This window comes from Taeniopygia guttata, chromosome 9, assembly GCF_048771995.1.
Source record: "Taeniopygia guttata chromosome 9, bTaeGut7.mat, whole genome shotgun sequence".
NCBI classification, from domain to species: Eukaryota; Metazoa; Chordata; class Aves; order Passeriformes; family Estrildidae; genus Taeniopygia; species Taeniopygia guttata.
In genome coordinates this window covers 25,404,681-25,431,889 of record NC_133034.1, presented here as the reverse complement: position 1 = coordinate 25,431,889, position 27,209 = coordinate 25,404,681, and the positions used below count along the sequence as shown (strand labels likewise).

At 51.1% G+C, this 27,209-nt stretch overlaps 1 protein-coding gene across 1 annotated transcript; it reads left to right on the top strand.

Annotated features, from left to right (window-relative positions):
* Window positions 1–1,846: 1,846 nt before the first annotated feature.
* On the top strand, window positions 1,847–26,983 carry ARHGEF26 (Rho guanine nucleotide exchange factor 26). Its single transcript, XM_072933184.1, has 14 exons — window positions 1,847–2,902; window positions 4,290–4,326; window positions 6,104–6,249; window positions 9,633–9,689; window positions 11,771–11,931; window positions 16,496–16,648; window positions 17,064–17,193; window positions 18,300–18,374; window positions 18,948–19,037; window positions 21,949–22,103; window positions 23,431–23,634; window positions 24,806–24,873; window positions 25,068–25,172; window positions 25,822–26,983. The coding sequence occupies exons 1-14, from the start codon at window positions 1,934–1,936 to the stop codon at window positions 25,962–25,964; spliced, it is 2,493 nt and encodes an 830-aa protein (XP_072789285.1). The 5' UTR covers window positions 1,847–1,933; the 3' UTR covers window positions 25,965–26,983.
* Window positions 26,984–27,209: the final 226 nt, after the last annotated feature.

Genomic DNA, 27,209 nt, shown 5'->3' with positions numbered 1-27,209 from the left:
AGCTGGAGTGGCAATTTGCAGTCTTGTCTCATTTGTGGACATACACATTTGTTCATTTTAATTTCTTTGTGCATTGCTTAATTTGATTCTTAGCAAGATTTTTTGTTTTACTGGGTTGTCCTGGCAGAAGAATTAATAGTACATCTGAAGTTTAAGTGCATGTACACAGAGTTGTCTGGTCCTTACATTTTCCTCTATATTTTTCCCTGATTGTTAAACAGACTCAGTATAAATTAAATTTTCATATATTTTAAAAGATAAGAAAGCACTTTACATCTGCTCTGATTCTATTTTCTTATTCAGCGATATATGAAATCTGGCAAATTCAAGTCTTGCAAGTATGGAGTAACAATATTTTTTCTGTCCCTTCTCCTTTCAAGTTTAGCCAGGAGCCTAAGTGGGCGCCCATCTGTAAATAAATAAGTAATTTTGAGCACCCCCTGCATGGCAGAGCTCTCACTGTGCAGGCAGGGCCTGGCCTGCACCATCTCCAAACACTCCAGCTATTTCTGCTCTGCCAATTACACAGGAACAGAATCACACCTAGATTTTGCCTTTCGTGCATTTGAGGGAAACCAGACAAATAATTCAGCTTTGTGATTCGGTACTAGGGAAGCATTCTATATGGTATTTTACATTGCTAGCCAAAGTGGCATTTAATCGTGGAGCTAATTTCTCATGTAAATCCTCCCTGTGCTGTGGCAAGATGGCTTTTAAAACACTTTTTTTTTTTTCCAGTGGAAGTAAAGGCAGATTTAACTGTAGAGAAGCAGATAGCAAAATGTGGGTATGCTGTAATTATTAGTGAATGTAACAGAGCAGGAAAACACCCATGTCACTTTATTTCAGGACTCTGCCGAAGCTCTCCCCTTCTGGGAGTGCAGGGACCCTTGGCTGGGCTGCTAGAGTTCTGTGCCCTGGCACAGAAACGAGCATATATTTTGTTTTTATTTTAAAAATCTACTCTGTTCTCCACTGATGTATGTTTAAGCTATATGTTGTCCCAAAGTCACAGCCAAGTTTCACTATTTTTACAGTTTTTTCAGGGCGATGTAGTTTCTCAGAATTCCCGGCAGATACACTGGGACATGTACCCATTTTTCCACCACGAAGCTGTTCCTTTCCCAGCCTTCTCCCGGCCCGCTGGCAGGCAGCCGGGCAGCGCCAGCCGGCCAGGTGCCCCACAGAGCGGGCAGGTGTGGGGGCACGGCCGGGGGTCCCGCTGGGGCACTGCTGCACAGCGAGGCACGGGTGTGCCGGTGCCACCACGGCCGGTGCCAAGCGCACAATCAAACAGATCCCCGGCGGGGCAGGATCCCCACAGGACAGGATCACTGGCAGGGCACGATCCCCGGCAGGGCACGATCCCCGGCACACCCCGCCCGGCGCTGTCGCTGCAGCGAACCGGGGGCCGGGCAGTTCGTGCTGCCCGCGGCTCTCCTCACCCAGCCCGCGGTAACGCGGCCCGGCTCCTGCCCAGAGCTGACCCCGCGGCCCCGGGCGCGGCTCGCTGCGCGGACAGGGCAGGGCCCGGGGCACCGGGGCAGCCCGGCCCGGGCGGGGCAGGGGCACCGGGGCAGCCCGGCCCGGGCGGGGAAGGGGCACCGGGACAGCCCGGCCCGGGCGGGGCAGCGGCACCGGGGCAGCTCGGCCCAGGCGGGGCAGCGGCACCGGGGTGGGGAAGGGGCACCGGGGCAGCCCGGCCCGGGCGGGGCAGGGGCACCGGGGCAGCCCGGCCCGGGCGGGGCAGGGGCCGTGCCCCGGCGGAAGCGCCGCTCCGCCCGCCCCCAGCCGAGCCGCAGGTGGGGCGGCGCGGCTCCGCCCGGCCCGGCCCGGCCCGGCCCGCGCTGGCCCCGCGCCCGGCGGGGCTGTGGCGGCGCTCGGGCCGCGCTCCGCGCCCGCCTCCCTCGCGGGCGGCGCCGGGCGGGCGGCGATGGACGGGCAGCCCCCGGCGGGCCCCGCCGCGCCGCGCTGCGGGCGGCGAGCGATCCCCCGCCCGCAGCCCCTCGGCTGGAGCAAGCCGCGGCCGCAGTCGTACCAGAGCCCCAGCGGACTGCTCGTCACCGACTTCCCCGTGGAGGACAGGTGCGCCCTCTCCGTGACTCAGCCCGCCGGCACCGGCAGCCCCGCCATGGGATCGGTGTCCAACGGGACCGTGCGGCCGCCGGGCTCGCCCGCGCTGTCCCCGGAGCGTCGCTCCCGGCTGCTCGCCCTGGCTCCGGGCAGCCCCGTCGGTTCGACCGCCAACGGCACCATCTCCCCGCCGGGCAGCGCGCAGGGCCGCCGGCCGCGGCCGCCCAGGACCGCGGGGCTGGCCCCGCAGCAGCAGCGGATCGTGTTCGGAGCCAGCGCTCAGCCCGCACCGGGCCCCCGGGCTGCCGGGGCCCCGGAGGAGCCGGGAGGGTTCCCCGGGAGCGGCCGGGGTGCCGAGCCCCCGGAGGAGCCGGGAGCATCCCCCGGGCACGGCCGGGGTGCCGGGGTCCCGGCGGAGCCGCGGCCGTGCCCCGGGAGCGGTCCGGCGGGGCCGGGCGCGGAGCCCCCCGCGCTGCCCGGCCCGCAGAGCCCCGCGGTGCGCAGGACGGGCCCGCAGCAGCTGATCCCCCGCAGCCTGGCCGAGAGCCGGCCCGCGGGCCGCGGCCAGGGCCCCGAGCGGGGCCTCCGGGTGCGCAGCCTGCCGGAGCCCCCCCGGCCGGCCCCGGGCAGCGACCCCGAGGACGAGCCCGAGGGCGGCCCGGGCGCGCTGCGGCGGGGGCTGCGCTCCACCTCCTACCGCCGGGCCGTGGTCAGCGGCGTGGACCTGGACGGCTCCGCCGAGTGCAAGAAGAAAAACAGAATGTCCCAGCCCATCCTGAAAGCGGTGGTTGAAGATAAGGAGAAGTTCTCGAGTCTGGGGAGGATAAAGGTAAGTAAGGTGCGCTGATAGGTGAAGGGGTTGGCTCCGTGGGAGCGTGGCCTGCTGATCCTGCATTTGCCATAAATGCTGGGAACTTTCAGTTTGTTTTTGTCCCAGTGCAAAACTTTTCCTAGTAACCGTGAGCTTTAAAAGTGCTGTTTTCCAGGTGAGGGCTCTGTTGAAATGCAGGCGGTTCAGAGCCTTTGCTGGCTGCCTCCTGCTCGGTATTCCTGCTGGATTCTCCAGCTTTCACAACCGAACCAGGGGCTTAAAACCTCTGTCCCAGAAAGCAGTAAACAGGAAAAAAAAAAAGGGACATTGTCTTAATAAAGTCTGCGTGCTAGAATAAAGACAGAAAAATGAACTTCCTCTCTCACTTCTCTGAGACATTACTTGTAAAGTATTTTAAAAAATCATGGAGTAATTTTTAAATTGATAGAAATGACTTCAGGTATTTTAATGCCTGAAAATTATTTTAATTTTTAATGCTTGAAAGTAAAAGCAGCATGCCTATTTTTAAATCTTGGTTGTAATCCCTTAGAATCCTATAGTAGAGTTACACTGAATGTTAATGTATTCAATTATGGAGATATACTGATAGTGTTCTTTTACTTATCAGGCTGTAGTATTGTATTTCCTTATTTTAGATATAACTTGTTACTGTATGAAATGTATTCATAGATTTCTGTGTAATAAAGTACATCAGGCCAAGAGCTGATGCCGTAGCTTTTAAAATAATTATCAGCTTTATGGCAGTTTTCAACCAGTTTGAAATTATGGTAGTGGATGCTTCTGTGAAAACACTGCAAGGGTGAAATAGAAATTGATGCAATTGTGAACAGCTGTGGAGTGTGGTTTGGTAGCAGACTTAAAGCAGTGTGTTGTGTTTAAGATAGGAGGACATGAAACTGTGCTGTCCTTACGGAGTTCTCTGCAAGTAGTGTTTTATTAAATACACTCTTGGGCCCTGGGACTTGTTGCACCAGAACAGCTGTTTTATTTCCGAGGTTTGTTGTGCTCTCAGAAGTCTCCTTGACAAAGTGCTCAGAGTGTTTTGTTTGCAGAGTGGAAGGGCAGCCTCTCGGAGCTGCGCCTCCACAGACAGCCCTGGCACAGAGGGATGAGCTGTAAGTTCCCTGAGCCCCTCTCGAGCCAGTGTAGTGTGTTTTTGAACATCTAAACAAGGTATGAGAGAAATGAAACTAGGGTAGCTTTTCACTTTCTCTGATGACACAGTTGTTTTTAGTGAACTCGTGTCCAACATACGAAGTTTACAGATTAGGGCCTGTTGGTTTGGTGCCCAAGTCTTGAGTAAAACAGACATTCTTGTTACTGTGATTATTTTGCATTCTCCTCCTACTAACATAGCTCTCTTTTCTGTTAAAATTATCTGCAGAAGATGCTGAAAGGACAAGGGACGTTCGATGGGGAAGGTGAGCCCTGTTCTGTCCAAAGCTGTTAATAACTCCAAGGGAAATGAACTTCAGGATCGTTTTGCACACTTCCTTTGTATGGACTCTCAGACTCAGTACCTTGTTTTTCAGTAATGCATCTGAGATGTGAGGCTATAATTTTGGCACTAGACCTATTTTAGGGGTACTTTAAAGACTATGCAGTGGCAGGCTAAAAAGTGTGTCAAGGGCTTCTTTTCCACTGCAGCTGCTGTCCCTCCCGACACGTGGGCTGTTGCTGTGTTTGCCTCAGCCCTGACAGGCCCATGGAGGTTTGCCTGCCTTCCTGCCTGTGTCTGGGACTCTGCCCAGGTGCAGGACGTTTGTCCTTAGGGATTTGTGCCATCCCTGCAGCACACAGCTGTTTCTGCCTTCTCATCCGCTCAGGGTGCTGGGCTGAGCCCTTGGGCTCTGCAAGCATTTTCTTTTCTTGCTACCTAGACTTCAAATATAAGTGTCAGAAAAACACTCTCTGTGAAGCTGTATTTTCGTGTTACTCGTTAATTCTGGGTTTTGCCAAGTTTGCTGCTTTTCCTGATACTTCAACAAGAAAACAGAACTTCTGTGGACCCATCATAGATGTTATAATAACTGCTATTCTTGGCTTTTCTCTGCTTAATGCCTGTTTGAGGGCATCTCAGCTGCTGTTACCTTCCTCTGTTTGTGTTTTCAGAGCTTCCCACTGTGTTCTCTTTGCATCATCCCTTGCCCTACTCTTTATTTTTATCTCTTCTCACACTATCTCCTCATGATGTTTTCTGGATTCCCTTCCAATGGTCCTGTCTGTCTTGGATGAGCCCAGCTAATAACTGTCTCTGGAATGCCTCCCACAGTTCAGTTGCTGTGACAGTTTCCCCTGTTATAAGTGTGTAACTCAACAGCCCTTCCCCAGGAGCTGCTCCAGAGGCAGCCCTGGTCCTGGTCTGGCACCGGGGCAGGGCTGTGGGTCTGGGCAGGTGGGACAGACCCACCAGCCGGGCGAGCTGGGGCCCTGCCTGGGGCAGCCAAACCTCCACTGCAGTTCCCTTTCTCTTGTAGGGCAAGATTGGATCTTATCCAAAGGCTGGCCCATCTAAAAGTACCCTTCAGAGCCTGCCTGCTTAGTGCCTGCATTGCTCTGTGGGTTTTGTGGTGCTGAATTTCTGCCCTTGCTCCCTGCTGCTGCCAGGGCTGTGTGGCCAGGGGGGCTGGCAAAGCAGGAGTGCTCCAGCCCGTGTTCCTTTGCCACTGGCAGTTCCAGCAGTGTGTTTGGTCTTAGGGTTCATGGGGCTCGTGCTTACTCAGGCTTTTCACTGTCTCTGTGCAATAGTTCGATCTCAGATCTCTGAACCTGGGAAAGGTGACATGTGAAGGCAGCGCTCAGAGCTGTGGGCAGCCTGCTTTCCCTGGACATGGAAACAGCGAGACCTGCAGAGCAGTGACTGCTCCACTGACACACAATCCTGTTTTCTAATTGCTGGTTAATTACAGAACTGGGTACAGCAAACCAAGGAAGAAAAAATTGTTTGCTATTTTTTTTCTTGACAAAGGCCACATCTGTTCTTTAATTCGGTCTGGGAGGATCTTTGGGTACAGTGATCCATTGTCACTGTGCTGCACCATTGTCCAGCCCAAATCAGTTGCTATCTTTGTCTCGTGGAGTGTGAGCAGCGCAGTGACACTTTGGTTTCTGTCATTGTTTAAATGTTACTTTAAATTTTTATGAGAGCGATGAAACTAACTTTCTAGCAATGACTGACATACCGTTGTTATTTGACAGAAAATGCTGTATTATATCAGAACTATAAGGAAAAAGCTCTGGACATAGATTCTGATGAAGAGTCTGAGCCCCAAGAGCAGAAGTTGGACGACAAGGTTGTTTTTCACTGTAAGCCCCTGAGGTCGACGTGGAGCCAGCTCTCCGTGGTGAGTTGTGATCCTTGTATGGCCTGAGACAGGATCTCAGGGGGGTGGAAGCACAGCCTTCCCTTACTCGCTGCTGGAGTTTTTGGCTGAAGTTTGTCATCACCTTTTTCATCTCATCAGAATGACATGGAGGTCCCAGTCAGTTACTGGTCTTTGTTCCACATAAAAAACAATGAAACCAAGTTCATTTTAGTGTCCTGTATTTGGCAAAGACACGGCTTTCCTGATTCATTAAAAAAGGGTTGTGTGAGTTCACTAAAAGGGTGAATTACACTAAGGAAAGGCTTCAGTTAGTTACAAACAAGTTGCTGCTCAATTGTTCTGAATCACTGCACAGCAGCTCTTAGGCTGACTCGAGTGCAGATGTTTAATGGAAAGCATTTTGAGAAGTGCAGAGCAGAGCTGGTGGTGCTGTGCTTAGGCTGACTCGAGTGCAGATGTTTAATGGAAAGCATTTTGAGAAGTGCAGAGCAGAGCTGGTGGTGCTGTGCTGTCCCTTGCCCAGGCTGGGAAGTGTCTGCAGGGCTGTGGTAGAGCAGCATCGTTAAACAAAGTAAATTCAGCTGTTCTGGCCAGGGCTGCAGCCTCACTGCCCCCCTGCTCATAACCTGACAAAACTGATAACAGCTGGTACTGCCACAGCTCTGTCTCCTACGTGTGATTTTGGGACTGAAGGAGCCATTGAAATTCTGTGTTTACGTGGTTATTCTTGGATCATTTCTGTGACTTCTGGAGGGATATCCCTATCATGAAGGGTTTGGGGTTGTTTTTTGTTAATGTAACTTGTAGAATGTTGTAGATGCTCCTCTCGGGCATTAGAGAGATTCTGCCTGACCAGATCACCTGGAGTATTTGACCATCAGCTCTGTATATCCCAATAAATGAGGGATTGAGCCTCAGGGAGGTCCCCAAAGGCTGGTTAGATGGTCTGATTAGCAGAGCTGTCTTACAGATGCTGATGACCCTTTGCAGTTTAAAGTATTGAAAGATGAATCTCTTTGATTCAACAAGTATAAAGATGGCAAGACAATGTGATTTTGTAAAGATGTGCTTTAATTTTCTTTTTCCAACAATCACATACTTAAAATACAGTTCATTGGCTTCATGCTGAAAAAAAAAATAGTGTTTATAATGAAGTCAAATTGTTTTTTCTGCCTTCTGCCTTAACTAGCAGTTAAGTGTTGAACAGCTGAGGTATTTTGGAAGGAATGCTACTTAGTAATAGTAATGATAATTTCAAAACACTAATTTGCTTTGAGACAAAAATAGCATGAAGACCATCTCAGGAGGAGAACTATTCTGTGCTGTGCCTTGCTTGCAGAAACCAACTTGTTCTTTACTGCTCCTCACACAGAAACTTGTGCACTGTCTGTATTTGATTTGCAAAATTGGAATTGGGGAGTATATGGGAGAAGGTGCATGGAGAAAACAAAATCTGGGAACGTGAGACTCACAGTGACTGTGTTTATAACTCTGGAAAAATTACATGCTGTCAATGTGTATTAAGAAGTTAAAAAGTGAGTCTGGAGTTGTTGCAGGAAGTCAGCTGGAAAATGTCAGTGCTGGGTTTCAGCAGACTCTAGGAAAGGAGAATGTGTGTGGTGTTCCTGAGCAGTGCCTGTGCTGGGAAAGAGGCAGAGGGATCCCCTGTGCCTGCAGGAGCCTTCCCTGGCAGCTGTGCAGAGCTCTGGGCCATGCTGTGCTTGAGGGTACTGCCCTTCGGGTCTGCAGTGGTCAAATTCCTTATGGGAACAGTGATGGAAAGGGTGTTCCTGTCTTCCTGAAGTGGACTCACACGTTGGTTGTGACTGGTTTCTCATTCGTGGAAAAATCAGCTGCTGTGAGTGGCTTTACGGGCCACTCATGGGGTTATTGTCCAGGGTCACTGTCCAGGGCCACTGTCCATGGTCACTCGGGGTCACTGTCCATGGTCCCTCGGGGTCACTGTCCATGGTCACTCGGGGTCACTGTCCATGGTCCCTCGGGGTCACTGTCCATGGTCACTCGGGGTCCCTGCCCAGGGCTGCCTCCCCTCCCTGGACCAGCCCACCCCCTGGCGTGGCTGTCTGGGCCCTTCAGGGCTGATGTCTGCACTGGCTCCCCTTTCTCTCTCTGCATCAGTGGGCTTGTGGTCACTTTGGCTGTGGTGCAGCCGCTTAGTAGATTCCTGGGGAGTTCCCCCCTTCAGCACCTCCTGTTTTGAAGGAACTTTTTGTCCCTGACCAGAGTTCACCTGTCCTTTCATCCTTTGCTTCTCACCTCCATGGCTGAATCGGTCATTGCTGGGGAACAGCCAGTCCAGTGTTAGTAGCAGTGATGTTGGGCCTCTTCCATTCCTTCTGGGCACGTTCTTAGCTTAAATGAAGATTTTGTCTGCTTAGTATCACACATGTGACCTTTTTTTAGATTATTTCAGCTTAAACATTTTGGACACGTCGAAACTAGGTATTGCATTTTCTTTGGCAGAACTGGCCAAAGCAGTCTCCATACCTGGAGTCTTTTGGAAGTGTTGCTGGTGCTGGGGAGTGCAAGGCTGGGCCCTTGGCCTGTGGTTCACGTGCCATGAATTCATGTGTGCTTAGTGGGACACACCCGTGTGTGCCAGCTCAGGCTGGAGCAGGGATTCAGCAGGTGTCCCTGGACCTGCCTGCATCTGGCAGTGTCTGTGCCAGCAGGGAGCACTGAGATCTGGGGATCTGTTTGTAGCTGTTTCCTGTGTTGGCTTATTTTTAGAAAACTCTTCCGCTGCATCCAGAAAAAAGTTGCATTGCACCTTTCAGGCCATTGCACTTCCTCAGGAATGCTCTGAAGCTTTCAGGCTCCTGGTTAAAATGTACTTTGTTTAATAAAAAGACATCTAATTAGATCTCGCTCAGCATCCAGAAGTGTCAGCTTGGGTGCTGTGGGAATCTGGGAGTTGTGTTCCAAAGGTTAGTGGCTCCCACACTGGAATGCTGAAGTGACTTCCACAGGCATTTACCTGTGAGTCTGTCTTTTGGTGTGGCACCTCTTCTTTCCTGCTGTCCAGCACTGTGGGACCTGCTGTGCAGGAATAAAATGAGGAGTAATATATCCTTTAAAATTCCAGGGAGCAGGTGGAGCAAGAAGTGAAAGCTGTTGGTGATAGCAAGTTAGGAGCTTTTGGAGGAGACTGACAGAAATGGGTGGGGGTTCTTGTGTCTGTGACGTGCCTCTGCTCCACGTCTGTGCTGCTGTGGCCCTTCCCTTCCCTTGCCCTGGTGTCCCTCCTGAGCTGGGTTCTGTGGTTAGAACACAGGCCCTCCTTGGTGCTTTGCTTTCCAGGTTTTGCTAGTCCTGTCTCTCCTTTTAATCACATTTTCCCACAAAAGATATTAAAAGTACTCTCTGATTTATCTTTGTAGGTGAAGAAGAATGGCCTGTCAGAAGCCATCAGCCAGGAGGAAAGGAAGAGACAGGAGGTACTCTGTGCTTTGGCTGCTCAGGGCTGCACTGCAGCCTGGCTCTGTGCTCTGCTTTTGATAAGGAAATGTTGATAAGAGATCCGTGCTTGGCTTCCTGCCCTGCAGTGAAGTGTCCTCTCTGCCCAGGGAGAGAGAATGACCCCAGTCAGTGCTGAGGTGCCTGTGTCCATGCCAGGGGCTCCAGCCTGGCAGCAGCAGGGTCGCTGCTGTGCCAGGGAAGAGGTGCCATTAGCTCCAGCTCACAGAGGGGACGTGGCACGGGAGTTTTTATAGCAGGGAGGAGCCCCGAGCAGCTGTCACAGGTCCCTGGGCTGTGCCCAGCCCTTGAGCAGTGTGGGCTGGTGCTGTGCCTGCTGGAGCCCAGCTGGCCTGGGGCAGAGCAGGGCCTCCCTGCTGCCAGCAGCACCCACAAGGCTGCTTGGCTGCTCTCTGCCTTTGCCTCTGCTCCTTGTGTCCTGCTCTTCCTCTCCCCTGAGCTCTGGTGTCCATCTGCTGTCCCCTCCTCGCTGCAGGGCAGTGCCAGGGGTGCCCAGGGCAGCTGGGTCCTGCAGCTCCTCAGGTGTGTCCTTCCCTGCACAGCAAGCAGGGCTTGCCCAGGAGCCCTGCAGCCTTACCTGCCGTGCCAGCCTGGCCCAGTGTCTTCATTCCTCTTCAGGACTCCCTCAGCTCCTCCTGCAGGGAAGCTTTGAGACCAGGCAGTATATATTTCAGTATATATATTTCAGTGTATATTTCAGTGATGTCCTTTAGGAGCCATTCGTCTGTGTTTCTTGGAGCCATACTTGAATCCTTTCAAAAAGAATAAGTTCTTTGGATTAATTTTAAATGTAAAGTCTTCAATGTTAACAAAAATGTTTTCATGCCTGAGGGTTTTTAATTTGAGTTTTAGAGGCCAGTTCTTTCAGTGGGAGCCTAAATAAATGTTTTTAGGCTGCAGTTGCATTACTAATTCATGCTTTTGCTGTATTTCCCTTAAACTACCTTTTATTGTTTATTCTTTATATGTTCTTTAAATTGCCTTTTAGAGCCTATTAAATTATTTTATAGTTCTATACATTGTCATTGCAGAAAAATGTTTGTCTTCTGCCTTGATTAATGCCCATGTCCTGTCTTCATACACATCCCATCTTTCAGAATCTCTTAGAGAAACGGATCTCTGTGCATATTTTGGCTCAAGAAAACGAGTCACAGACTGGTTTGAACTAAAATTATTTTCAGAAGGTCTTTCCTTGCAAGCTAAACTGCCTGTGTGTGTGTAGCTGCTGCAGTGAGCACGTGTGCCCTGGGAGTGAACTGTCCTGGGGCTCCCATCCCCTGGCCCTGCTCTGTGCAGGTGAGCCCAGCCCAGCCCAGGAGTGCCCAGCGGGCACCAGGGACTGCCCCAGCCCCGGTGTGTGCCAGGCCCCTTCTGTGCTTTGTGTTCTCCAGAGTGTGTTTGGGTCATGCTGGGGTGATTCTCCCACCTTGCACATCAGGAGCAAAGTGCCTGTCCCATTCCTGCTGTGCTGAGGGCTTTGTTCCCAATTTCCCTGCCTTGCACATCAGAAGCAAAGTGCCTGCCCTGTTCCTGCTGTGCTGAGGATTTGTTCCCAATTTTCTGTTCCTTGCACATCAGGAGCAAAGTGGCAAAGTGCCTGCCCCGTTCCTGCTGTGCTGAGGATTTGTTCCCAATTTCCCTGCCTTGCACATCAGAAGCAGAGTGCCTGCCCCGTTCCTGCTGTGCTGAGGATTTGTTCCCAGGCTGGGAGGGAGAGCTGCAGCAGGGACCTCAGGCTGCTCCCTCCAGCCTCACTCTGTGCTCTTGGGGTCACACCTGCTGTTGAATTCTCTTCAGTCTCCTGCCTTGCAATTGCATTGAAAACTCTGAGTATGGACTTGTTAAAAAAGACTTTTTTTCTAGTATTAGATCACTTATTTCTAATTAGTGATGCAACTGTTATAAAAATGAATATTTAAGTCATGATCTCTAGCTTACATCCAAAACTTTGCTTTGCACCCTGCTCAACATTTTCTTTTTGTTTTTAAGGAAAAAAGCCCAATCACTAGTAAGTCTCTTCTTCTCCCCCTTCACTTTCCAGGCAATATTTGAGGTGATATCTTCTGAGCACTCCTATCTGCTGAGCTTGGATATTCTGATCCGGATGTTTAAAAATTCCAGGGAGCTGAGCCTCACAATGACCAAAACCGAGAGCCACCACCTCTTCTCCAACATCACAGATGTTTATGAAGCAAGCAAAAAGTGAGTGTGGCATTTCTGTATTAACAGACCTGTACATCCTTGAACACAGCAGCAGGTTTCTTTTTGGAGTTAACCATTTTAGTGGTGAGCATTTCTTCCAAAACTCTGCTGGTTTGGAGATGGAAGGCACAAGTGGCAGAGATGTGCACAGGAGTGTGAGGGGCTGGCCTGGTGCTTGTGTCTCTGAGAATGGAGAGGGAAGGAAAGCACAGAGTGAGTCGTGGTGGAAATCAGCATCCTCCAAATCTAAACAGTTCTGGGCTAAATGCAGATCAGGCAGCCAGACCTGGTCCTTACAGGGCATCACATAAAGCTCAGCCTGCCCTGCTGAGCTCTGAGGTTTGAGCTGGAGTTCCATGCTTGCCCTGGAGAGCTGGCTGGTGCCAGGTGCTGTCCTGGGACTGTCACCCCTGTGTGAGCACAGGGCCTGGCTCTGCTGCCACAGGGATCAGCTCTGCTCTGCTGCTGCCTTTGGGCACATTCCTTCAGTCTGGAGGGGAGCAAATGAAACAAGACACGTACAGATAGTGCCTGAAGAAGAGGAAATGGCAGATCTTGCATGATACAAGTGCAGAACAGTCTAGTTCCTGGCAGTAATTACAGCCAGTGTTATTTAATCCCGGGCATGCATATGTATGTGCTCTCAGAGTACTTCACACTCCTCAAAAAGTTCCTGGATGTGGCTTTGCTTCCTTGCAGTTTTGTTCTGCAGCAGGTGGATTATGTGTTCCACATTACTGAAGCACCAAAGTGTCTGGGTTGCTTTTCTTGTCCCTGATTTGCACTCTGCAGTGAGCACGGTGGCTGCAGGGGGCTGGTGGCCTGCTGAAGGTGCTGAGTGGTCACAGCTGCAGCTCTGTACAGCTTTACATGGATCTCTTTACCTGTGGAACAGAGAAATTTCAAAAGGAGGGCTGGAGGTTTAACAAGGATTCTGAATGTTTTTTTTATTTTGTTCCCCCTTCTTTTGTCCCCTTTATGGAAATTGCAAACTTGTGAATTCTTTAGCATGAAACCCTCATTTACCTTTGTGGAACTTGTGAAGGTCCATGTTCCAAGTCACAGTAAAGTCATTTATTGTTTTTTTCTGTGAGACACCACAAAGTCTGTGGAATTTGACATCTGTTGTGGAGAGTTTGACTTTTGTCTTCTGAAGTTCATGCAGCAGCAAGATCTTGGTTTTTGGAGGCTGATGTGCTGTGTCAAGTGCAAACCCAACTGAGGACCCACAGAGCAGGAGAAGGTCTGGGCTTGGCTGGGTCCCTTCCTTTCTCTCTCCCATTGCCCTTTCTTTGTCCCGTGCTTCTGCCAGAGCTGGGAGCTGTGTGGCCCAGGGCCACCCCAGTCTGCTGGCACTGCTGTCAGGGAGTGAGTGCAGCTCATCAAAGGCTTTGTTTTCAATGAAAAGTTCCTTTTTCAGGTACTCCTTACACAAAGTGTGAGGTGTAAAGGACAACGGGGGTGGGAAGAGCAGTGCTCTTAGGGGAACTCTAACTTCTCTTTTGATTAATAGTCTTCAAAGGAAGTGGGAGGGAGAGGAAAAAAGAAGAATGGAAAAATACCACACTAGCCTAGAATTAGAGTCTTATTCTTTCTTATCTGTGAAGTCTCATGGTTTTTAAGAACTTAGTTTTTTATGACTTGGGGTAAAATCAGAAGTCATAACTCCTTTTTAGCCTTAAATGAAAACATAATTTATTTCCCAAGTTTTGCAATACTGTCAAACTAAAACAAAACTTTGTGCTGGCTTTGAGCAATGTCATTTGTGTGAACAATGGAAATGCTTTTAAGCCAGATACCAGCTTGGTATCTCCAAGCTGTTGCTTTCTGTTTTCAAGGTGTTTCAAAGCAGCAGAATTCACCCTTTTGTTATAAAGGGGAGCATGTCCCATTCTGCTGGTTTTTAAGCAGCCTTTGCTTAGTACAAAACCTGAGTGTGAGTGTAGTTGCCAGTGGTTTTGGTTGCTTGGACAAAAGTTTGGTGAGCTGAAGAAGCAGAGCTGATAAAAATACTTTATACAAACCTTCAGCCGAAACTGCTCAAAGCCTCTGTCTAGGAACTTGGACTTGGCACGTGTTTAATGGAAAGTCTCCAGTAACACCAGGACAGGCCTGCAGGGCTGACAGGGCCATGCCTGGGGAACAAAGCTGCCTTTGTTGGGAGCAGAATGCAGAGAGCAGAGCCTGTCTCTCTTCTGGGAGCTCCTGGAACGTGTGGCACAGGGGAGTGGAGATGAATGACCTGTGCAGCCCGTGCTGCCTGTGGTCCTGGGATCCCCTGGAAGTGGCTGCAGGGAGCTGCAGCTCCCTGGCCCCGGCGGGGTGTGCAGGGCACTGCTGCTGGGACCCAAACCTTGCTGGTGCAGCCCTGCTCAGAGCTCTGGGGATGCCAGGGGCAGCTCAGCCTGGCAGGAGTCAGGAATGCAGCCTGAGAAATCAGTGCCAGGCTCAGGCAGCTCCCCGGGAGCCTCTCTGGGGAAAGAGGAGTCCCAGGAAAGTGTCTGTTCTAAAATGCTGCTTGACTTTCTCTGAATTGGATCTAACTTTAACCAGAAAAGTCCTGGATTTAACAAAGACATGTTTGAAGTAAATCCTTCTGACATTCAGCAAAAATAGCTGCACACATCACAGCAAATTCCTTGTTGGTTAAATTGAATGGAATAATTCCATCCCTCAGTCCTGAGCTTTATGGCAGAATATGTCCTAAAACTGCAAGTGAAAGGGTTTATGATATGTCTGGTTCACTGATTTATGTAATAATTAGCAGATTAGATATGGAAAACTACAGCTTTTGATTCAAACTTTGATGCAGGATTTTTTTTATGGGACATATTGGGAGATGGGACTTTGACATACTGCTCCTCTTTGTCCCTCTTTTCCCTTTTCTCTTTTCTTTTTTTTCTGCCTTCTGCTCTCTGAGATTTTACCAGTCTTACAGTGACTGTCGCTGGTGCTGTCACTGATGAAGTGCCAGATAAATTGTAAAGGTGGAAGTCGTGGCCCAGCAGGGTCCAACACCTTGTCAGTGTGCCATAACACAGCAGGAAATGTTGGATTTCCTCATTTCCTGAGCAAAGGGAATTGGCAGCTGTGGGAGGTTCTCCCAGCCATAAACTCGTCTGAGCAGAGAGAAACAAACCCCAGTGTGGGATGGGGCTCTGCTGTGCCTCCTGGGACACTGCAAACCCCACACTTAGAGGTTCTTTTTTCTGTAATTTGATGTCTGTGTGTGCCTTGGGGCTGGTGCTGGCACCAGACCCGAGTGCAGAGCGCAGGAGCAGTGTTGGCAGCTCGGGATGTGCTGTGCCTTGGAGGAGGCAGCGTGGGGGACGGGAGGTGCTGGGGCTCTGCCTGCAGCAGGGGCAGGGCTCTGACAGATCCTGCTCAGCACCTGCAGGCAGAGCTGCCCACCAGCCAGTGCCTGTGCACTTACTGTGTCAGAGCTCCACAAAAGCCCAAATCCAGACCGGAATCCCCCTGGCTGTCGTGGCTCTGGCTGAGCCAGTGAGCCTGGCAGCCGCTGGGTGCAGCAGCTGCTGTAGGCATGCCTGGAGAGAGCCTTAATTCATTGAGTTCAGCCCTGCTGCTGCACCACCGGCTGCTGCTGTCCTCTTCTGCTCCTCTCGTGTGCTTGAGGTGTGTTCTAAAGCAAACTGGAGAGCATCACTTGACAAAGGTGGCAGACTTGAAGAGCCGTTGTTAGTGATAAAAAAATTGAATAAAGGGCTGAGATTAAATAAAGCAGATTTCAAAATATTAGAGCTTAATGTGAGCTCATGTGTTCTAAGTGTTTCCTTAACGTTTTCTGTGCTGTGTGAGAATTTTTTATGAACTTGTTGACTCTGGGGAGTTGAGGATTCTTGCAGTGAACGCTGATGTACAAAGGCTTCAGCCAGGACAGCTTTTCCTGTGTGGGGGTGAGCTGCAGAGCTGATCTGTGAGCTGTTCCACCCCGACAGTGGGGATTTCCAGGGAGCACCATGGAAATCAAGGCTTGTGCTTTGGGAACGCAGAAAGCAGTGGGAGGCTCCCAGTGCCAGGGACTCGCACGTGGGGCAGGGACAGACAGGGGGAAGTTGTCATGGTCAGGGGGAGAGCCAGCTCAGGGTTTGGGTTCTGTGCCCATGTGCAGTGTTTCCAGAGCAGGGCTGCAGGGTGTGGAGTGCCCTGTCCTGCTCCACCACCACGAGCCTTTGTGCTTGGATCAACAGCCACACACACCTGAACTCCGTGAGGACTTCTGCAGTGCTGCCTTAATGGCAAGAGGAAATGTGTTAATGCGTGTATGGAGGAGTTTCATTTCTTCCCCAGCCCCGTTTCTGGAAATTCTGGTCTGACCAGCTCAGTGGTGCTGTTTGGTTGTGGCAGTGGGCGAGTGGGAGCAGCCTGGCCCGTGTCCTGGCAGCAGTGCCCTCGTGCCCTGCCGGAGGAGGGGTGGGCTCGCCTGCAGCACCAGCCCAGCTGGCCGGGTTTGGTGGCCGGGTTGTGTCAGGGCAGCGTTGTGAGAGGAAGGTGCTGTTTGCACCTAGAAATCAGCAACTGATTTGAATTTTTAACCCCCCAGGTTCTTTGAAGAGCTCGAGGCAAGGCACCAGAGCAACATTTTCATCGACGACATCAGCGACATCGTGGCGAGGCACGCGGGCTGCACCTTCGACCCCTACGTCAAGTACTGCAGCAACGAGGTGTACCAGCAGCGCACCCTGCAGAGACTGCTGTGAGCAGGGCTGGGCTGGGCCGGGCTGGGCTGGGCCGGGCTGGGCTGGGCCAACCTGGGCTGGGCTGGGCTCAGCTGTTCCCCTGCCAGCCTGGGCTGCCCTGCTGGGTGCCCTCCTCTGCCTGCCAGCTGCACAGCCCCCTCCTGCCAGCTCACGGCTCACCTTCCCCTTCCTCCAGCAGCTCGGTGTCACACGGTGTGACAGTGGCCCTGTGTGGCACACCTGGGTCTGCCCTCACAGTCAGGGTGGCAGCTCCCGAGGGGTAATGTCTCTGCTGGGCTGGTGGATCTGAGGGAATAAAGCTGAAGGCTGGGGTGGTCTGACTCCTGCCAATCACACTTCCTTTTTATAAAATAATGGTTTATTTAGAATGTAAAATATCCCACTGAGTCCTTGCACCCTCTCTCTCCCCAGAGCCACAAACCCAGCGTTTAAGGAGGTGTTGTCCCGGATCGAGTCCCACGAGGATTGCCGGAACTTGCCCATGATCTCCTTCCTCATCCTCCCCATGCAGAGAGTCACTCGCCTGCCCTTGCTGATGGATGTGAGCACTCCTACTTCCCCCTCCCCTTGCTGCTTGTTCTGGCAGTGTTAGCATCTCTCAGTGCTGGTTCTCTCCAGTCTCTTCGTGCCTTCTCCCTTACCACTCCTGGATTGTGGGTTCCTGCTGCGTTTGTTTCCTGGCTGGGACTGGGCCCTCCTGCTCCCCAGTCACAAGATAAATACTTGGATGTTCTGGTAGGGGAACTGCACATAAAGGGCCAGAATGGTTCTGAAACTCAGGAGGAACCAGCATGTGAATTGTGTGTAGTGCTAGGGCTGGAATGAACCCTGCTGCTGAAAAACAAGACCTGCTGTCCTGTAGGATGGGTGAGAGCCTTAGGCAGGGAATCTCCTGGGAAGCTGAAGGATGGGCTCCATTCCCAGGGGAGCTGTGTGAGTGGAACTGAGCTGTCCCTCCCTGTGCAGTGACAGAAGCTCAGAGTGATGGAAGTGCAGGGAGTGTTTGTCAGGCAGAGTTCACACCAGCAGTTGGGCTAGTTCAGTTTAGGTGCCAGGGCTAAGTGAGGAGCTGGAGCACCAGCAGGAGTGCAGATTGTGTTCAGGCTCAGCTTCCAGCACTGGTAGGAGCCAGAAACAGAACTGATAATTTTGTTCTGTATATTTTTAAATTGAGCACTGATGAATTTGATCACCTGGATCGTTAGTTCATTCACAGACATTGAATTCTCTTTTCTCTGCAGTACATTTCTAGGTAAAAAATGGAATAATAATCCAGTATTCCTGCAGTGTCACTGGGGGTGCCTTCCCCTTCTTGGGTTTTTTTCCCCCTATACTTCCTTCCCCTCTTTGGCTGAAATTAGAATCTAAACAATCAAATCAAGCATTTTATTTCCCACTCTTGTAATTTTGTTGTTTTTTTTGTTTGGAGATGGCTGCACAAACCTCATCCTGAGAGGTGCAAAGCATCGCTTTGTTCCCAAACCTTTCCAGGGAGGCATTCCTTAGTGTGACCAAGTGACCAGTGTTCCCTCTTGATCTCAGTCCACAGCTGTGATTCAGCTCCTGGATTCCAGTTAAGATGTGAAATCTCTGGGGGTTGCAGTCTGTGCTGCTTGGTCCTCTGAAGTGACTGCTGTTTTCTTTCAGACTATTTGCCAGAAAACCCCCAAGGATTCAGCAAAATACGAGAACTGCAAGCAGGCTCTGAAAGAAGTCAGCAAGGTACGTTCTCAGTTAATTCCTGTGTGCTTCCAGTGAAAAATGGCAGGAAGAGCACTGAAGCATAAGGGCTCTGCATTGCTGCATTTAAGGAAGGGCGCTGGGGACTGGGTTTGTGCAGAGTGACTGGCTCCTACTCGGGAAGAGATCCCAAGCTGGATGATGCTGTGGTGATTCCGGGTTTGTGTGGGGAGCAGTGTGGGAAGTCAGTCCAGCTGGGAGCAGGGTGTGTGTTTGGAGCTGATCAGCAGCCTGGGCAGGGCAGTGGCCCTGCTCAGCCAGAGCTTGGGCTGAGCCTTTGTTCCCCCTGGAGAACCACAGACTGTGGGATCAGGGCTGAGGGGATCTGGGAGCGGTGCGGCCCTGGGGCCAGCCCTGGTCACTGTGCCCTGCAAACACCTCGTGCCCCTGCTGGGGCTGTGCCCCAGAGCTGCCTCTGTGCCCTCCTGGGGTCTGTGCCCTGCTGGGGCTCTGCCTCTGTGCCCTGCTGGGCTCTGTGCCCCAGCAGAGCCCTCCCACGGGAGCAGCAGCAGTGCTGGAGGCTCGGGGCCCTGCTCAGCCCCTCTCCCCTTGCAGCTCGTGCGTCTGTGCAACGAGGGCGCCCGCAAGATGGAGAGGACGGAGATGATGTACACGATCAACTCCCAGCTGGAATTCAAAATCAAGGTAGGATGAGGATCGTGTCCTGCCCAGCCAGGACAGTGAACAGTGGAACTTCATCTGCTGTCATATCCAACAGTGATTCTTGTGAAGCGATCTGTTGTGGCACAACACAAATTAAAACTTTTGGTCAACTATTTTAGTTTTAGTAGAAGGTGATGCTGCAGCACAAGGGATTTTGAATAAATACTGAGTGTAGAGTATTCTTTGCTCTAAAGATAAAGCTGCTGTGAAGATTTTGGCATTAGGAGAGCGGCCAAAGGCTGCTGCTCACTGCTCAGATTTGCTTAGGTACCTGATGGGAAGGGTGTGCCTGGGAAAACACTTGCAGGGCAGGGAAGGATCCAGGGGGTGTTTGTCCTTCCCCTCAAGGGTGGGTATCACAGGTTTCTATTAGGAACTCCCTGTACAGTCAGTCTTTTGTAGGAAACAACAGCAAATCCAGTCATAGGTAGGGAAGGTTTATTGGATTTTCTTCAAGTACATTTATTTTTCAATGTTTGCTACAATCCCATTTCTGTAATTGATGTCTACTTCCATTACACAGTGAGGATTCTTCTGGGAGATTTTTTCATTATCTGGCACATAGTGAGTGGAGGTTGCTTCATGGTTTTAAAAGCACAGCTCTTGAAAGGCTGTGGGACTGGCTGGGGGCAAATGCTGCCTCCAAAAAGACATTTTCAATTTGCCTAAAGTATTTTTATTCTCAATTTTTGTCTAAAAATTCATAGTGATAATATTTGCTTATAACAACAGCAACAACAAAGACTACACTTCTGGGCAAGTGACAGCAGAGCATTTCCTGACCAGACCCAATCTTCTGTGAGTCCAGCCCGGCTGGGGCTGAGCTGCTCCAGGGGGATCTGCGGGGTCTGGAGTCCCTCTGGCCCTGCCCATCCCTCTCTGTCCCTCTGTGGCTCCTGGGCCACCCCACCTGCCCTGGGGCTTTGTCTTTTGTGTGAGATTTCCCTCGGTGCATCCGAGCCCCAGCCCTGCAGCCCCTCAGGCCCCAGGGCAGGGAAGTCCCGCTCTGGTTAAATGCATTTTTCCCTTCTGAGAGCCTCTTTTCTGCAGCAGGGACATGGTGCACGTGATTTGCTCCTTTGGCAATTAAGGAAAAATTAAAGTAAAACCAAGCTGCCTCTGGAAGGGAGTCAATTAGGAAAATTAACTCATTTGGAGTACAGATTAGAGGAATTTTTTGTTCATCCTCAAATAGAACTTTTAAAAGTATTTTTTGCTTGTAAAGCAATCATCATGGGACTGTAATTCTGTTTTACAGCCATTATAAATCAGTTGAAGTATTTCTGTTCTTGCCCAGCCTCACAGAGTTTTGGAGGTTGTTTATTATTTTGTTGGTTGTAACTGTGGAGAGTTTCATGGGAGCCCAAGGGAAGTGACTCAAATCTCGTGTTGCTTGTGTACACGGCTCAGCTGTGCAATTCAATTTTTAATGAAGTTTCAGCAGGTTTTGTTCTTGTATTTTACCTGTTTTGCAGGAGAGCAGCTGTGGGGGTTTGTTTTGGGGAGTGGGTGTGTGTTCTCCAGCACTGAGGTCTCAGCCCAGCGCCGGGTTTGGTTTGGCCCAGCAGGTACAGGCAGGCTGCTTGCAGGGATTAAGGGATGCAGAAAGCCAACTCATGCAGAATGGGGAAGGCAGCTGACACACTGCATCGAGGGATGCTGTTTAAAGTGTGTGAAAGGTGCTTACATGAGGGGAAAACAGGCAGGCATGTTCATTAGTGCAGACTTGGTCTGCCTGGAGCGTCTGTGTCACCAGGACAGTCCCACATCCCCTCCATCCTCCTGGCCCAGAGGAACAAAAGGGCCTCCCGTGGGCTCTGTGTCTCCTGCAGCTGGGAATCGTTGGGATTAATAAAGGCAAGACTTCACATCAGGCAGCTCAGACCCTCTGGGCTTTGCTGCAGCTGCTGCAGGTGTTGGCCTCACCTGGGGAGAAAGGAGCTGCTGCTCCCTCCACCTGAGCTGGGTCAGGAGGAGCTGTGGGGTCCCTAAGCAGCATTTTCAGTAGCTGGGACACTCAGGAGACCCAGGAGGACAGCAAGGCCGGGGAAACCTTCCTGTGCTGCTGCTGCTGAGGGGGAGCACGTCAGAGGTGTGGAGGGAAGGAGGCTGTGCCTGCACCTCCTGGGGTGAGGAGGCTTTGGGCACCCCTGCCCGCCTTTCCTGGGTGACACGGCACAGGGAATGTCACCTCTGCTCTGGAAAGGGCCCAGGGAATGCCACCCCTGCTCCGGGGAGGGCACAGGGAATGTCACCTCTGCTCCATGAAGGGCACAGGGAATGTCACCCCTGCTCCATGGAGGGCACAGGGAATGTCACCCCTGCTCCATGGAGGGCACAGGGAATGTCACCCCTGCTCCATGGAGGGCACAGGGAATGTCACCTCTGCTCCAAGGGCACAGGGAATGTCACCTCTGCTCTGGAAAGGGCACAGGGAATGTCACCCCTGCTCCAGGAGGGGCACAGGGAATGTCACCTCTGCTCTGGAAAGAGCCCAGGGAATGTCACCCCTGCTCCCGAGGACACTCCCATGTCCCCAGTGCTGTGGGAGCTGCTCTCGCCCTGCAGACACATTCCTGAATCAGGCTTTGCTCTGTGCCTCAGGAGGTCTCAGTTTGTTCCAGCCCCAGTGGGCTCAGTCAGGTCTGTTCATTTCTCTCTTCAGTGAGCACTGATGACAGGTGCCCGAGTGCTTCCCAGGTATTTGCAGCTGCTACCTGTGTGTTGTAGCAGTGGTGCAGCCCCTTAAACTTTGGTAACCTCTTTGTGTTTGTAATCTCTGAGATTTGAGTTTATTCAAATTTATTTTTCCCAAATGGATTGTAGTCTGTTGTCTGTTCTTCAAAAATTCTCTAATTTGGAAGGATTACAATGTGATTTTCTTGCCCTGCAGCCATTTCCATTGGTTTCCTCTTCACGGTGGTTGGTGAAAAGGGGTGAATTAACAGCTTATGTAGAAGACACTGGACTTTTTTCCAAAAGAACCTCTAAGCAGCAGGTGTACTTCTTCCTCTTCAATGATGTCCTCATCATCACCAAGAAGAAGAGGTAAGAACTTCACCAGTATAAAATACTTTTGTGTTCAGTCTTTGAATCACGGTGACTTTTAACATGATCCTGGCTGTGGAATGAGTTCAGGAGTTATTTGAGCCTTTATCATGGGTTACAATAACAAGTAACTGCTTGTTAAACAGGACTTACTTTTAGCAAACACAGTTAAGATTCCACATTGTCAGATGAATTAAAAAGATGATTCTCCTGCCGTAGCAGAGACAAGTTTGGGAAGGATAAAGTATTGGGAATGTCCTTTCCCCGCACGCTTGCCAGGACTGCGGGAGCACGAGGCTCCCTCTGCCCAAGTGCCAGAGCTGCTGGGGAAATGCAGCTCTGAGCTGCTGCAGAGGGGCCAGAGGGTGCTCAGCCTCAGGGCTGCTCCCCAGCACGGGGCAGGAGGGGACACAGGGATTTGGAATGCGGGCAAGGCTTTGAAGGGGGATAAAAGTCCAGTTTTCCCACTGTCCGGCTTTTAGTTTATCTGGAATGTTTCTTCTGACAGTTGTCCTTGTAGCCCCTGCTGTGGGTAGACACGATCTGATTTTTTAATGTTAAAACTGACACAATACTTGCCAAGCAGTGTCCCGAGAGGAGCAGTGAGTGCCAGCAGGTTTGGGGTGCTGGATCTTGGGCCGAGGCCAGCCGAGCCATGGCTGCTGCTTGGGAAGGGTCAGCCCAGTCTTGCAGTTGGTTTGTGGGATGGAAGTGGGCAGTAGGAAAGATTTGTAGAGGTTTATGGGTTAGTTAGTAAGAAGTGGTGTTATGATTAGCTGTGCACATGTACAGACTAGTTGATTAATTCATAAGAAATGCATTTATTATTCATTGCACAAATGCATAGACACATTTCTTTTTCAGACACAAGATTCCCATGTAGTGATGGCAGCACTCCCAGCTGGGATTGCCAGTTCTTCCCTTGGCTAAGGAGTTATTTAGACTGAAATACTGAACTGACTTCTTTAAAAAAAAATACACCCCCAAAATCCCCAGACTTACCAAAAAAACCAACCCCCAACCAGCCCTTTCTGTGATTCAGAGATCTGAGCAGGATTGGTTCCATTAGAAGCCATCATTTGGGAGTGCACAAAGTCATTCTGCAGACAGAAGCCAAAGCCATCTCTGTTTATTTCCAGAACAGAGGTGGCAATGTCCCTGGGAGCTGAGCCTGGGCTTTGTGTTACACCAGAGCTCTGGCAGGAGTGGTCACCCCGTGTGGAGCTGGGAGAACTGTCCCTGCTGCGGTGTGGGGTGTGTCTGTGGCTGGGGTTGTTCCAGACAGGCAGAGTGGGAATGCAAACCTGGCTGTGTGTTCTTCCTGCAGTGAGGAGAGCTACAACGTCACCGAGTACTCGCTGCGGGAGCAGCTGCTGGTGCTGCCCTGTGCTGGGGAGGAGCCCAGCTCCTCTCCGGCCAGGGGCGCGGCCGGGATGCTCCATCGCACTCCTGCCTGCCACCTCTTCAGGCTCCTGCTGCTCTGCAACCACGCCGGGGACCGGGGGGAGATGCTGCTGGGGGCAGAGACTCAGTGAGTACAGTTACTGGAGGGATTTCTCACCTGATCCTGTGAGCTGCTCCTGCCCTGCCCAAAGCAGTAAACATTCATTTATTAATTTCTGTTACTTACTCTGGTTTATTGATTGGAACTGCTGGGCAAGCGTGGGTGAGCGTGCCTGCAGAGATCAGTGGCTGTGCCCCGGGCAGGTTCCTGTGCGGGGTCCCTCACACGAGGTGGGTGCTGCAGGTGGTGTCACCGAGCAGGGCACTGGGCGCTGGCATGGTGCTGTGGCTGGATGGCACAGCAGAGCAGGGCTCGAGCAGGAGCAGCTCTGCCTCTCACGGCACCCTGAGGAGGGTCCTGCCTGAGAAAGCAGCAGCAGCCAGCGCCTGCTCTGGGTGTACAGTGCCATCAGCTTCCACACGGCCTCCCAGCACTGAAAGAGTTCATTTGTTCTGGGGGAACTGGAGCGGGACAGAGGCATGAAAGGGAGCGCTCCAGACATGTCCCTGCCTGGAAAAATCGATAGTTTTAGGTTGGCTTTCAAAGTTTGGAATATCCGTGAAAGGAACTGAAGATCATCAGTGCTTTCTATTAAAGATCTCATTATGAAAGCAGGAGATGATTCAGACTTGTTTGGAAATGCAATTTTATTGGGGAAAAAATGCGGGACATTTTTAGTTGTCTGGGCTTTGTATGAAGAGACATTTTGTTCTGCAGACTTATTATTGATTTGTTCTGTGCTGTTTGCAGTATAAATAGCAGTCCAGCTGATCACTCAGAGCAAGAGTCTGAAAAAAATTCCTGTATTTTAAGTTAACTATTTTTATAGTCTTATCTTTTGAAAAGGATGGGAAGGAAATTTCCAAGGCCAAACAGTTCAGAGAGTTGAGTGTACCTTCAGAATAGTTTTGTGCAGGTAAAACTGAAATGTTTTCTCTGACCCAAAGATTTCCAGCACGGTTTGATTGATTGTGTTTCACCACCTCCTGTGGCACGTGGGTCCCAAGGAGAAAAGTGCCAGTGTTAGGTGAGAACTTTGTATGGCCCTGTGAAAAGGCAGAGAATACTCAGTGGTGGTGATACACGGGGGTTACTCACAGGTGCTGAAGGGAGAGATGCTGGCACTGAAGAACTGGGGGCAGTCTCAGGGCTGACCATTCTCCAGGGCATGAGCTGGGACACAGGTTCTGCTTTGCAGGAGTGACAGAGCCCGCTGGATCACGGCGCTGGGCCAGGACGGCGACGGGCACCACACGGACAGGACCAGTAAGTCACAAGTGCTGGGGCTGGTGGGGCTCTGCTGGGCACCCGCCTGCCCGCAGTGGGGCCGGGCTGGGCTGCAGCTGCCCCAAGCCCGGGGGGAAAGGAAAGTGGAAATTTATAGATAAATGGTGGTGTGCTGCAATAAAAGCCCCTGCCCCGTGACTGGTTCAGCTGAGCCTGCCTCACTCCTTCCCCAGCGCTGGCTCAGGTGGAGATCATCAGGACATACACAGCCAAGCAGGCCGATGAGCTCTCTCTCCAAGTCGCTGATGTCGTTTTGGTTTATCAGAAGGTGAATGATGGTGAGTGAGGATTTTAACCATTTGTCACGTCTGCAGGGGGATCCAGCTACAAAAACTTGTTTGCTATTAGCACAGGGCTGCAGTGAGTAAAAGTTCAGCTTCCAAGGAAAATGTGAGCATTTGGGTTCGGGTTTCTAAAGGGAGCAGCAGATGCAACCAGCTGTAGGACATGGCTGCTGGCCAGTTTGCATGGGAGGTGTCCACAAATAGGAAATTGAATTTGTCGAAAACCAGGGAGCTCAGACATTCTAGCGAGTGCCAGTGCTTCCCTGGCACAGCTCTGGCACAGGGTGGTTGTGGGGTTTGCCACAGGATCGAGTGTCCCAAGATCAGTGTCATTCTTGCCCAGACCTGCCCACAACTGCACTGATAGTGAGGGACTAACTTGCTGTTGCTCAATTACCTGTGAAATCAGAGATCCTGTCCCTTGTGCTGCATTGCTGTACTACAGCATTACTTGGAACTATATCTGAATGACAAAAAGGACAGCGAAACTGTGCCATACTTGCACATACTGTTTTTTAGTCTGGCTGGACTAAAAACGTCTGCCAAAGGTGTCCTGAGCTGGCATGGATTCCCAGCCAAGGCAAATGCAGAAGGTCCCTCAGTGCCAGCAGCCCGGGCTGTCACTGTTGTCCCTCCCCTGCAGGCTGGTACGAGGGGGAGCGGCTGCGGGATGGCCAGAGGGGCTGGTTCCCCTCGGAGTGCGCCAGGGAGATCACCTGCAGGGCCACGCTGGACAAGAACATGGAGCGCATGGGGCGCCTGCTGGGGCTGGAGACCAACGTGTAGCTGTGTCCTCATCCCCTGGGGCTGGAAACCAACACGGCCGTGTCATCCTGCCGGGGCTGGAGACAGCTCCGGGCTCTGTCAAGGCTGACCTACCTCTCCAGTGCACATCCAGGGATGTGCCCAGCCCGGCACGGGCAGAGCTGGCACCACCAGAGCTGCCAGGACTCTGCAGCTGCACCTCCGAGTTCTGCTGTGGGCCCAGGAAAAGGCAGCAGCCTCTGCAGTGGTGCTGCTCATCCCAGCACAGGTATTTTACTGCAGAGTGACTGCTGGGAGCGGGGCAGTTGTTCTGCTGCCCTCAGCTCTCTGCCCAGGCCTTGCACTTCACCTCTCTGTGCTCCGAGGAGAACGTGAAACGCACCCACGGCTGAGCAGGGGCAGGTGTCTGAGAGGGGTGAGTGTGTTTGATAAAAACCCTCCCTTGTAAGGACCAGCTGCTGCCTCAGCAGTGCAGAAATGAGGGGACAACTTGCAGTACCAAGGCTTTCTGCTGCTGCCTTCCCCAGCCTCTGCTGGGTTTTATTCCGTGAGATGCTGACTTGAGTGCTGTGTGAATTGGGTGCTTGTACAGATGTGTGGCTCTAATAATTTAAACTACACTAGGAAGGCAGTAATTTTGTACAAAAATACTTACCTGGACAGTGTGACAGTGGTTATACAGCCTTGCAAATTAATTTATAAGTGGACTGATAATATAGTAATGAGAGAAACTGTAAATGGAACAAAGACTTATTTAACATAGTAAAAACACTGCTACTGTTTTAACAAATTCTACTGTATACATGTGGATGTTTAACACAAAACTGAATGTATAAATCCAGGCATTAATTTTATTCAGATTTTTTTTTAATACACTGTATATATTTTTCATACCTAGTTTTTCCAAAAATGCTGTAATGTTTTGTAAAGACACTTTTCATTTTTCCTATTGTTGGACACAGTTCTTCAGGAATTAAAAGACTTCTATGATTTTATAGGACAACAATCAATAAAGTGCTTTTAAATCCTTACTAAAAAAAGTTCTGATTTTGTTTTAAATGCCATAACTCATCTTCAACCAGAACTGCCATTCTTACCCAGGCTCCATTTCCCTTTGCCTTTGTTTTGCATTAATTATTTAAAAATTAGCCATAATTTCCTCAAAGACCATGAAAAAGGAGAATGCTGCAGGTACCATGCGCCAGCCTGTACTGTCTTCATTCCATTTAATCCAGCCAGGCAATGCCAGCACTAGGCCCAGCTTTT

What these genes read in the sequence shown, in the direction of transcription:
- ARHGEF26 (XM_072933184.1), top strand. Translation starts at nt 1,934, where the DNA reads ATGGACGGGCAGCCCCCGGCGGGCCCCGCCGCGCCGCGCTGCGGGCGG. An exon ending in AGGAAAGGAAGAGACAGGAG is followed by an intron (nt 9,690 to 11,770) that starts GTACTCTGTGCT and finishes TTCACTTTCCAG; the next exon opens with GCAATATTTGAGGTGATATC. An exon ending in AGCTGGAATTCAAAATCAAG is followed by an intron (nt 19,038 to 21,948) that starts GTAGGATGAGGA and finishes CTTGCCCTGCAG; the next exon opens with CCATTTCCATTGGTTTCCTC.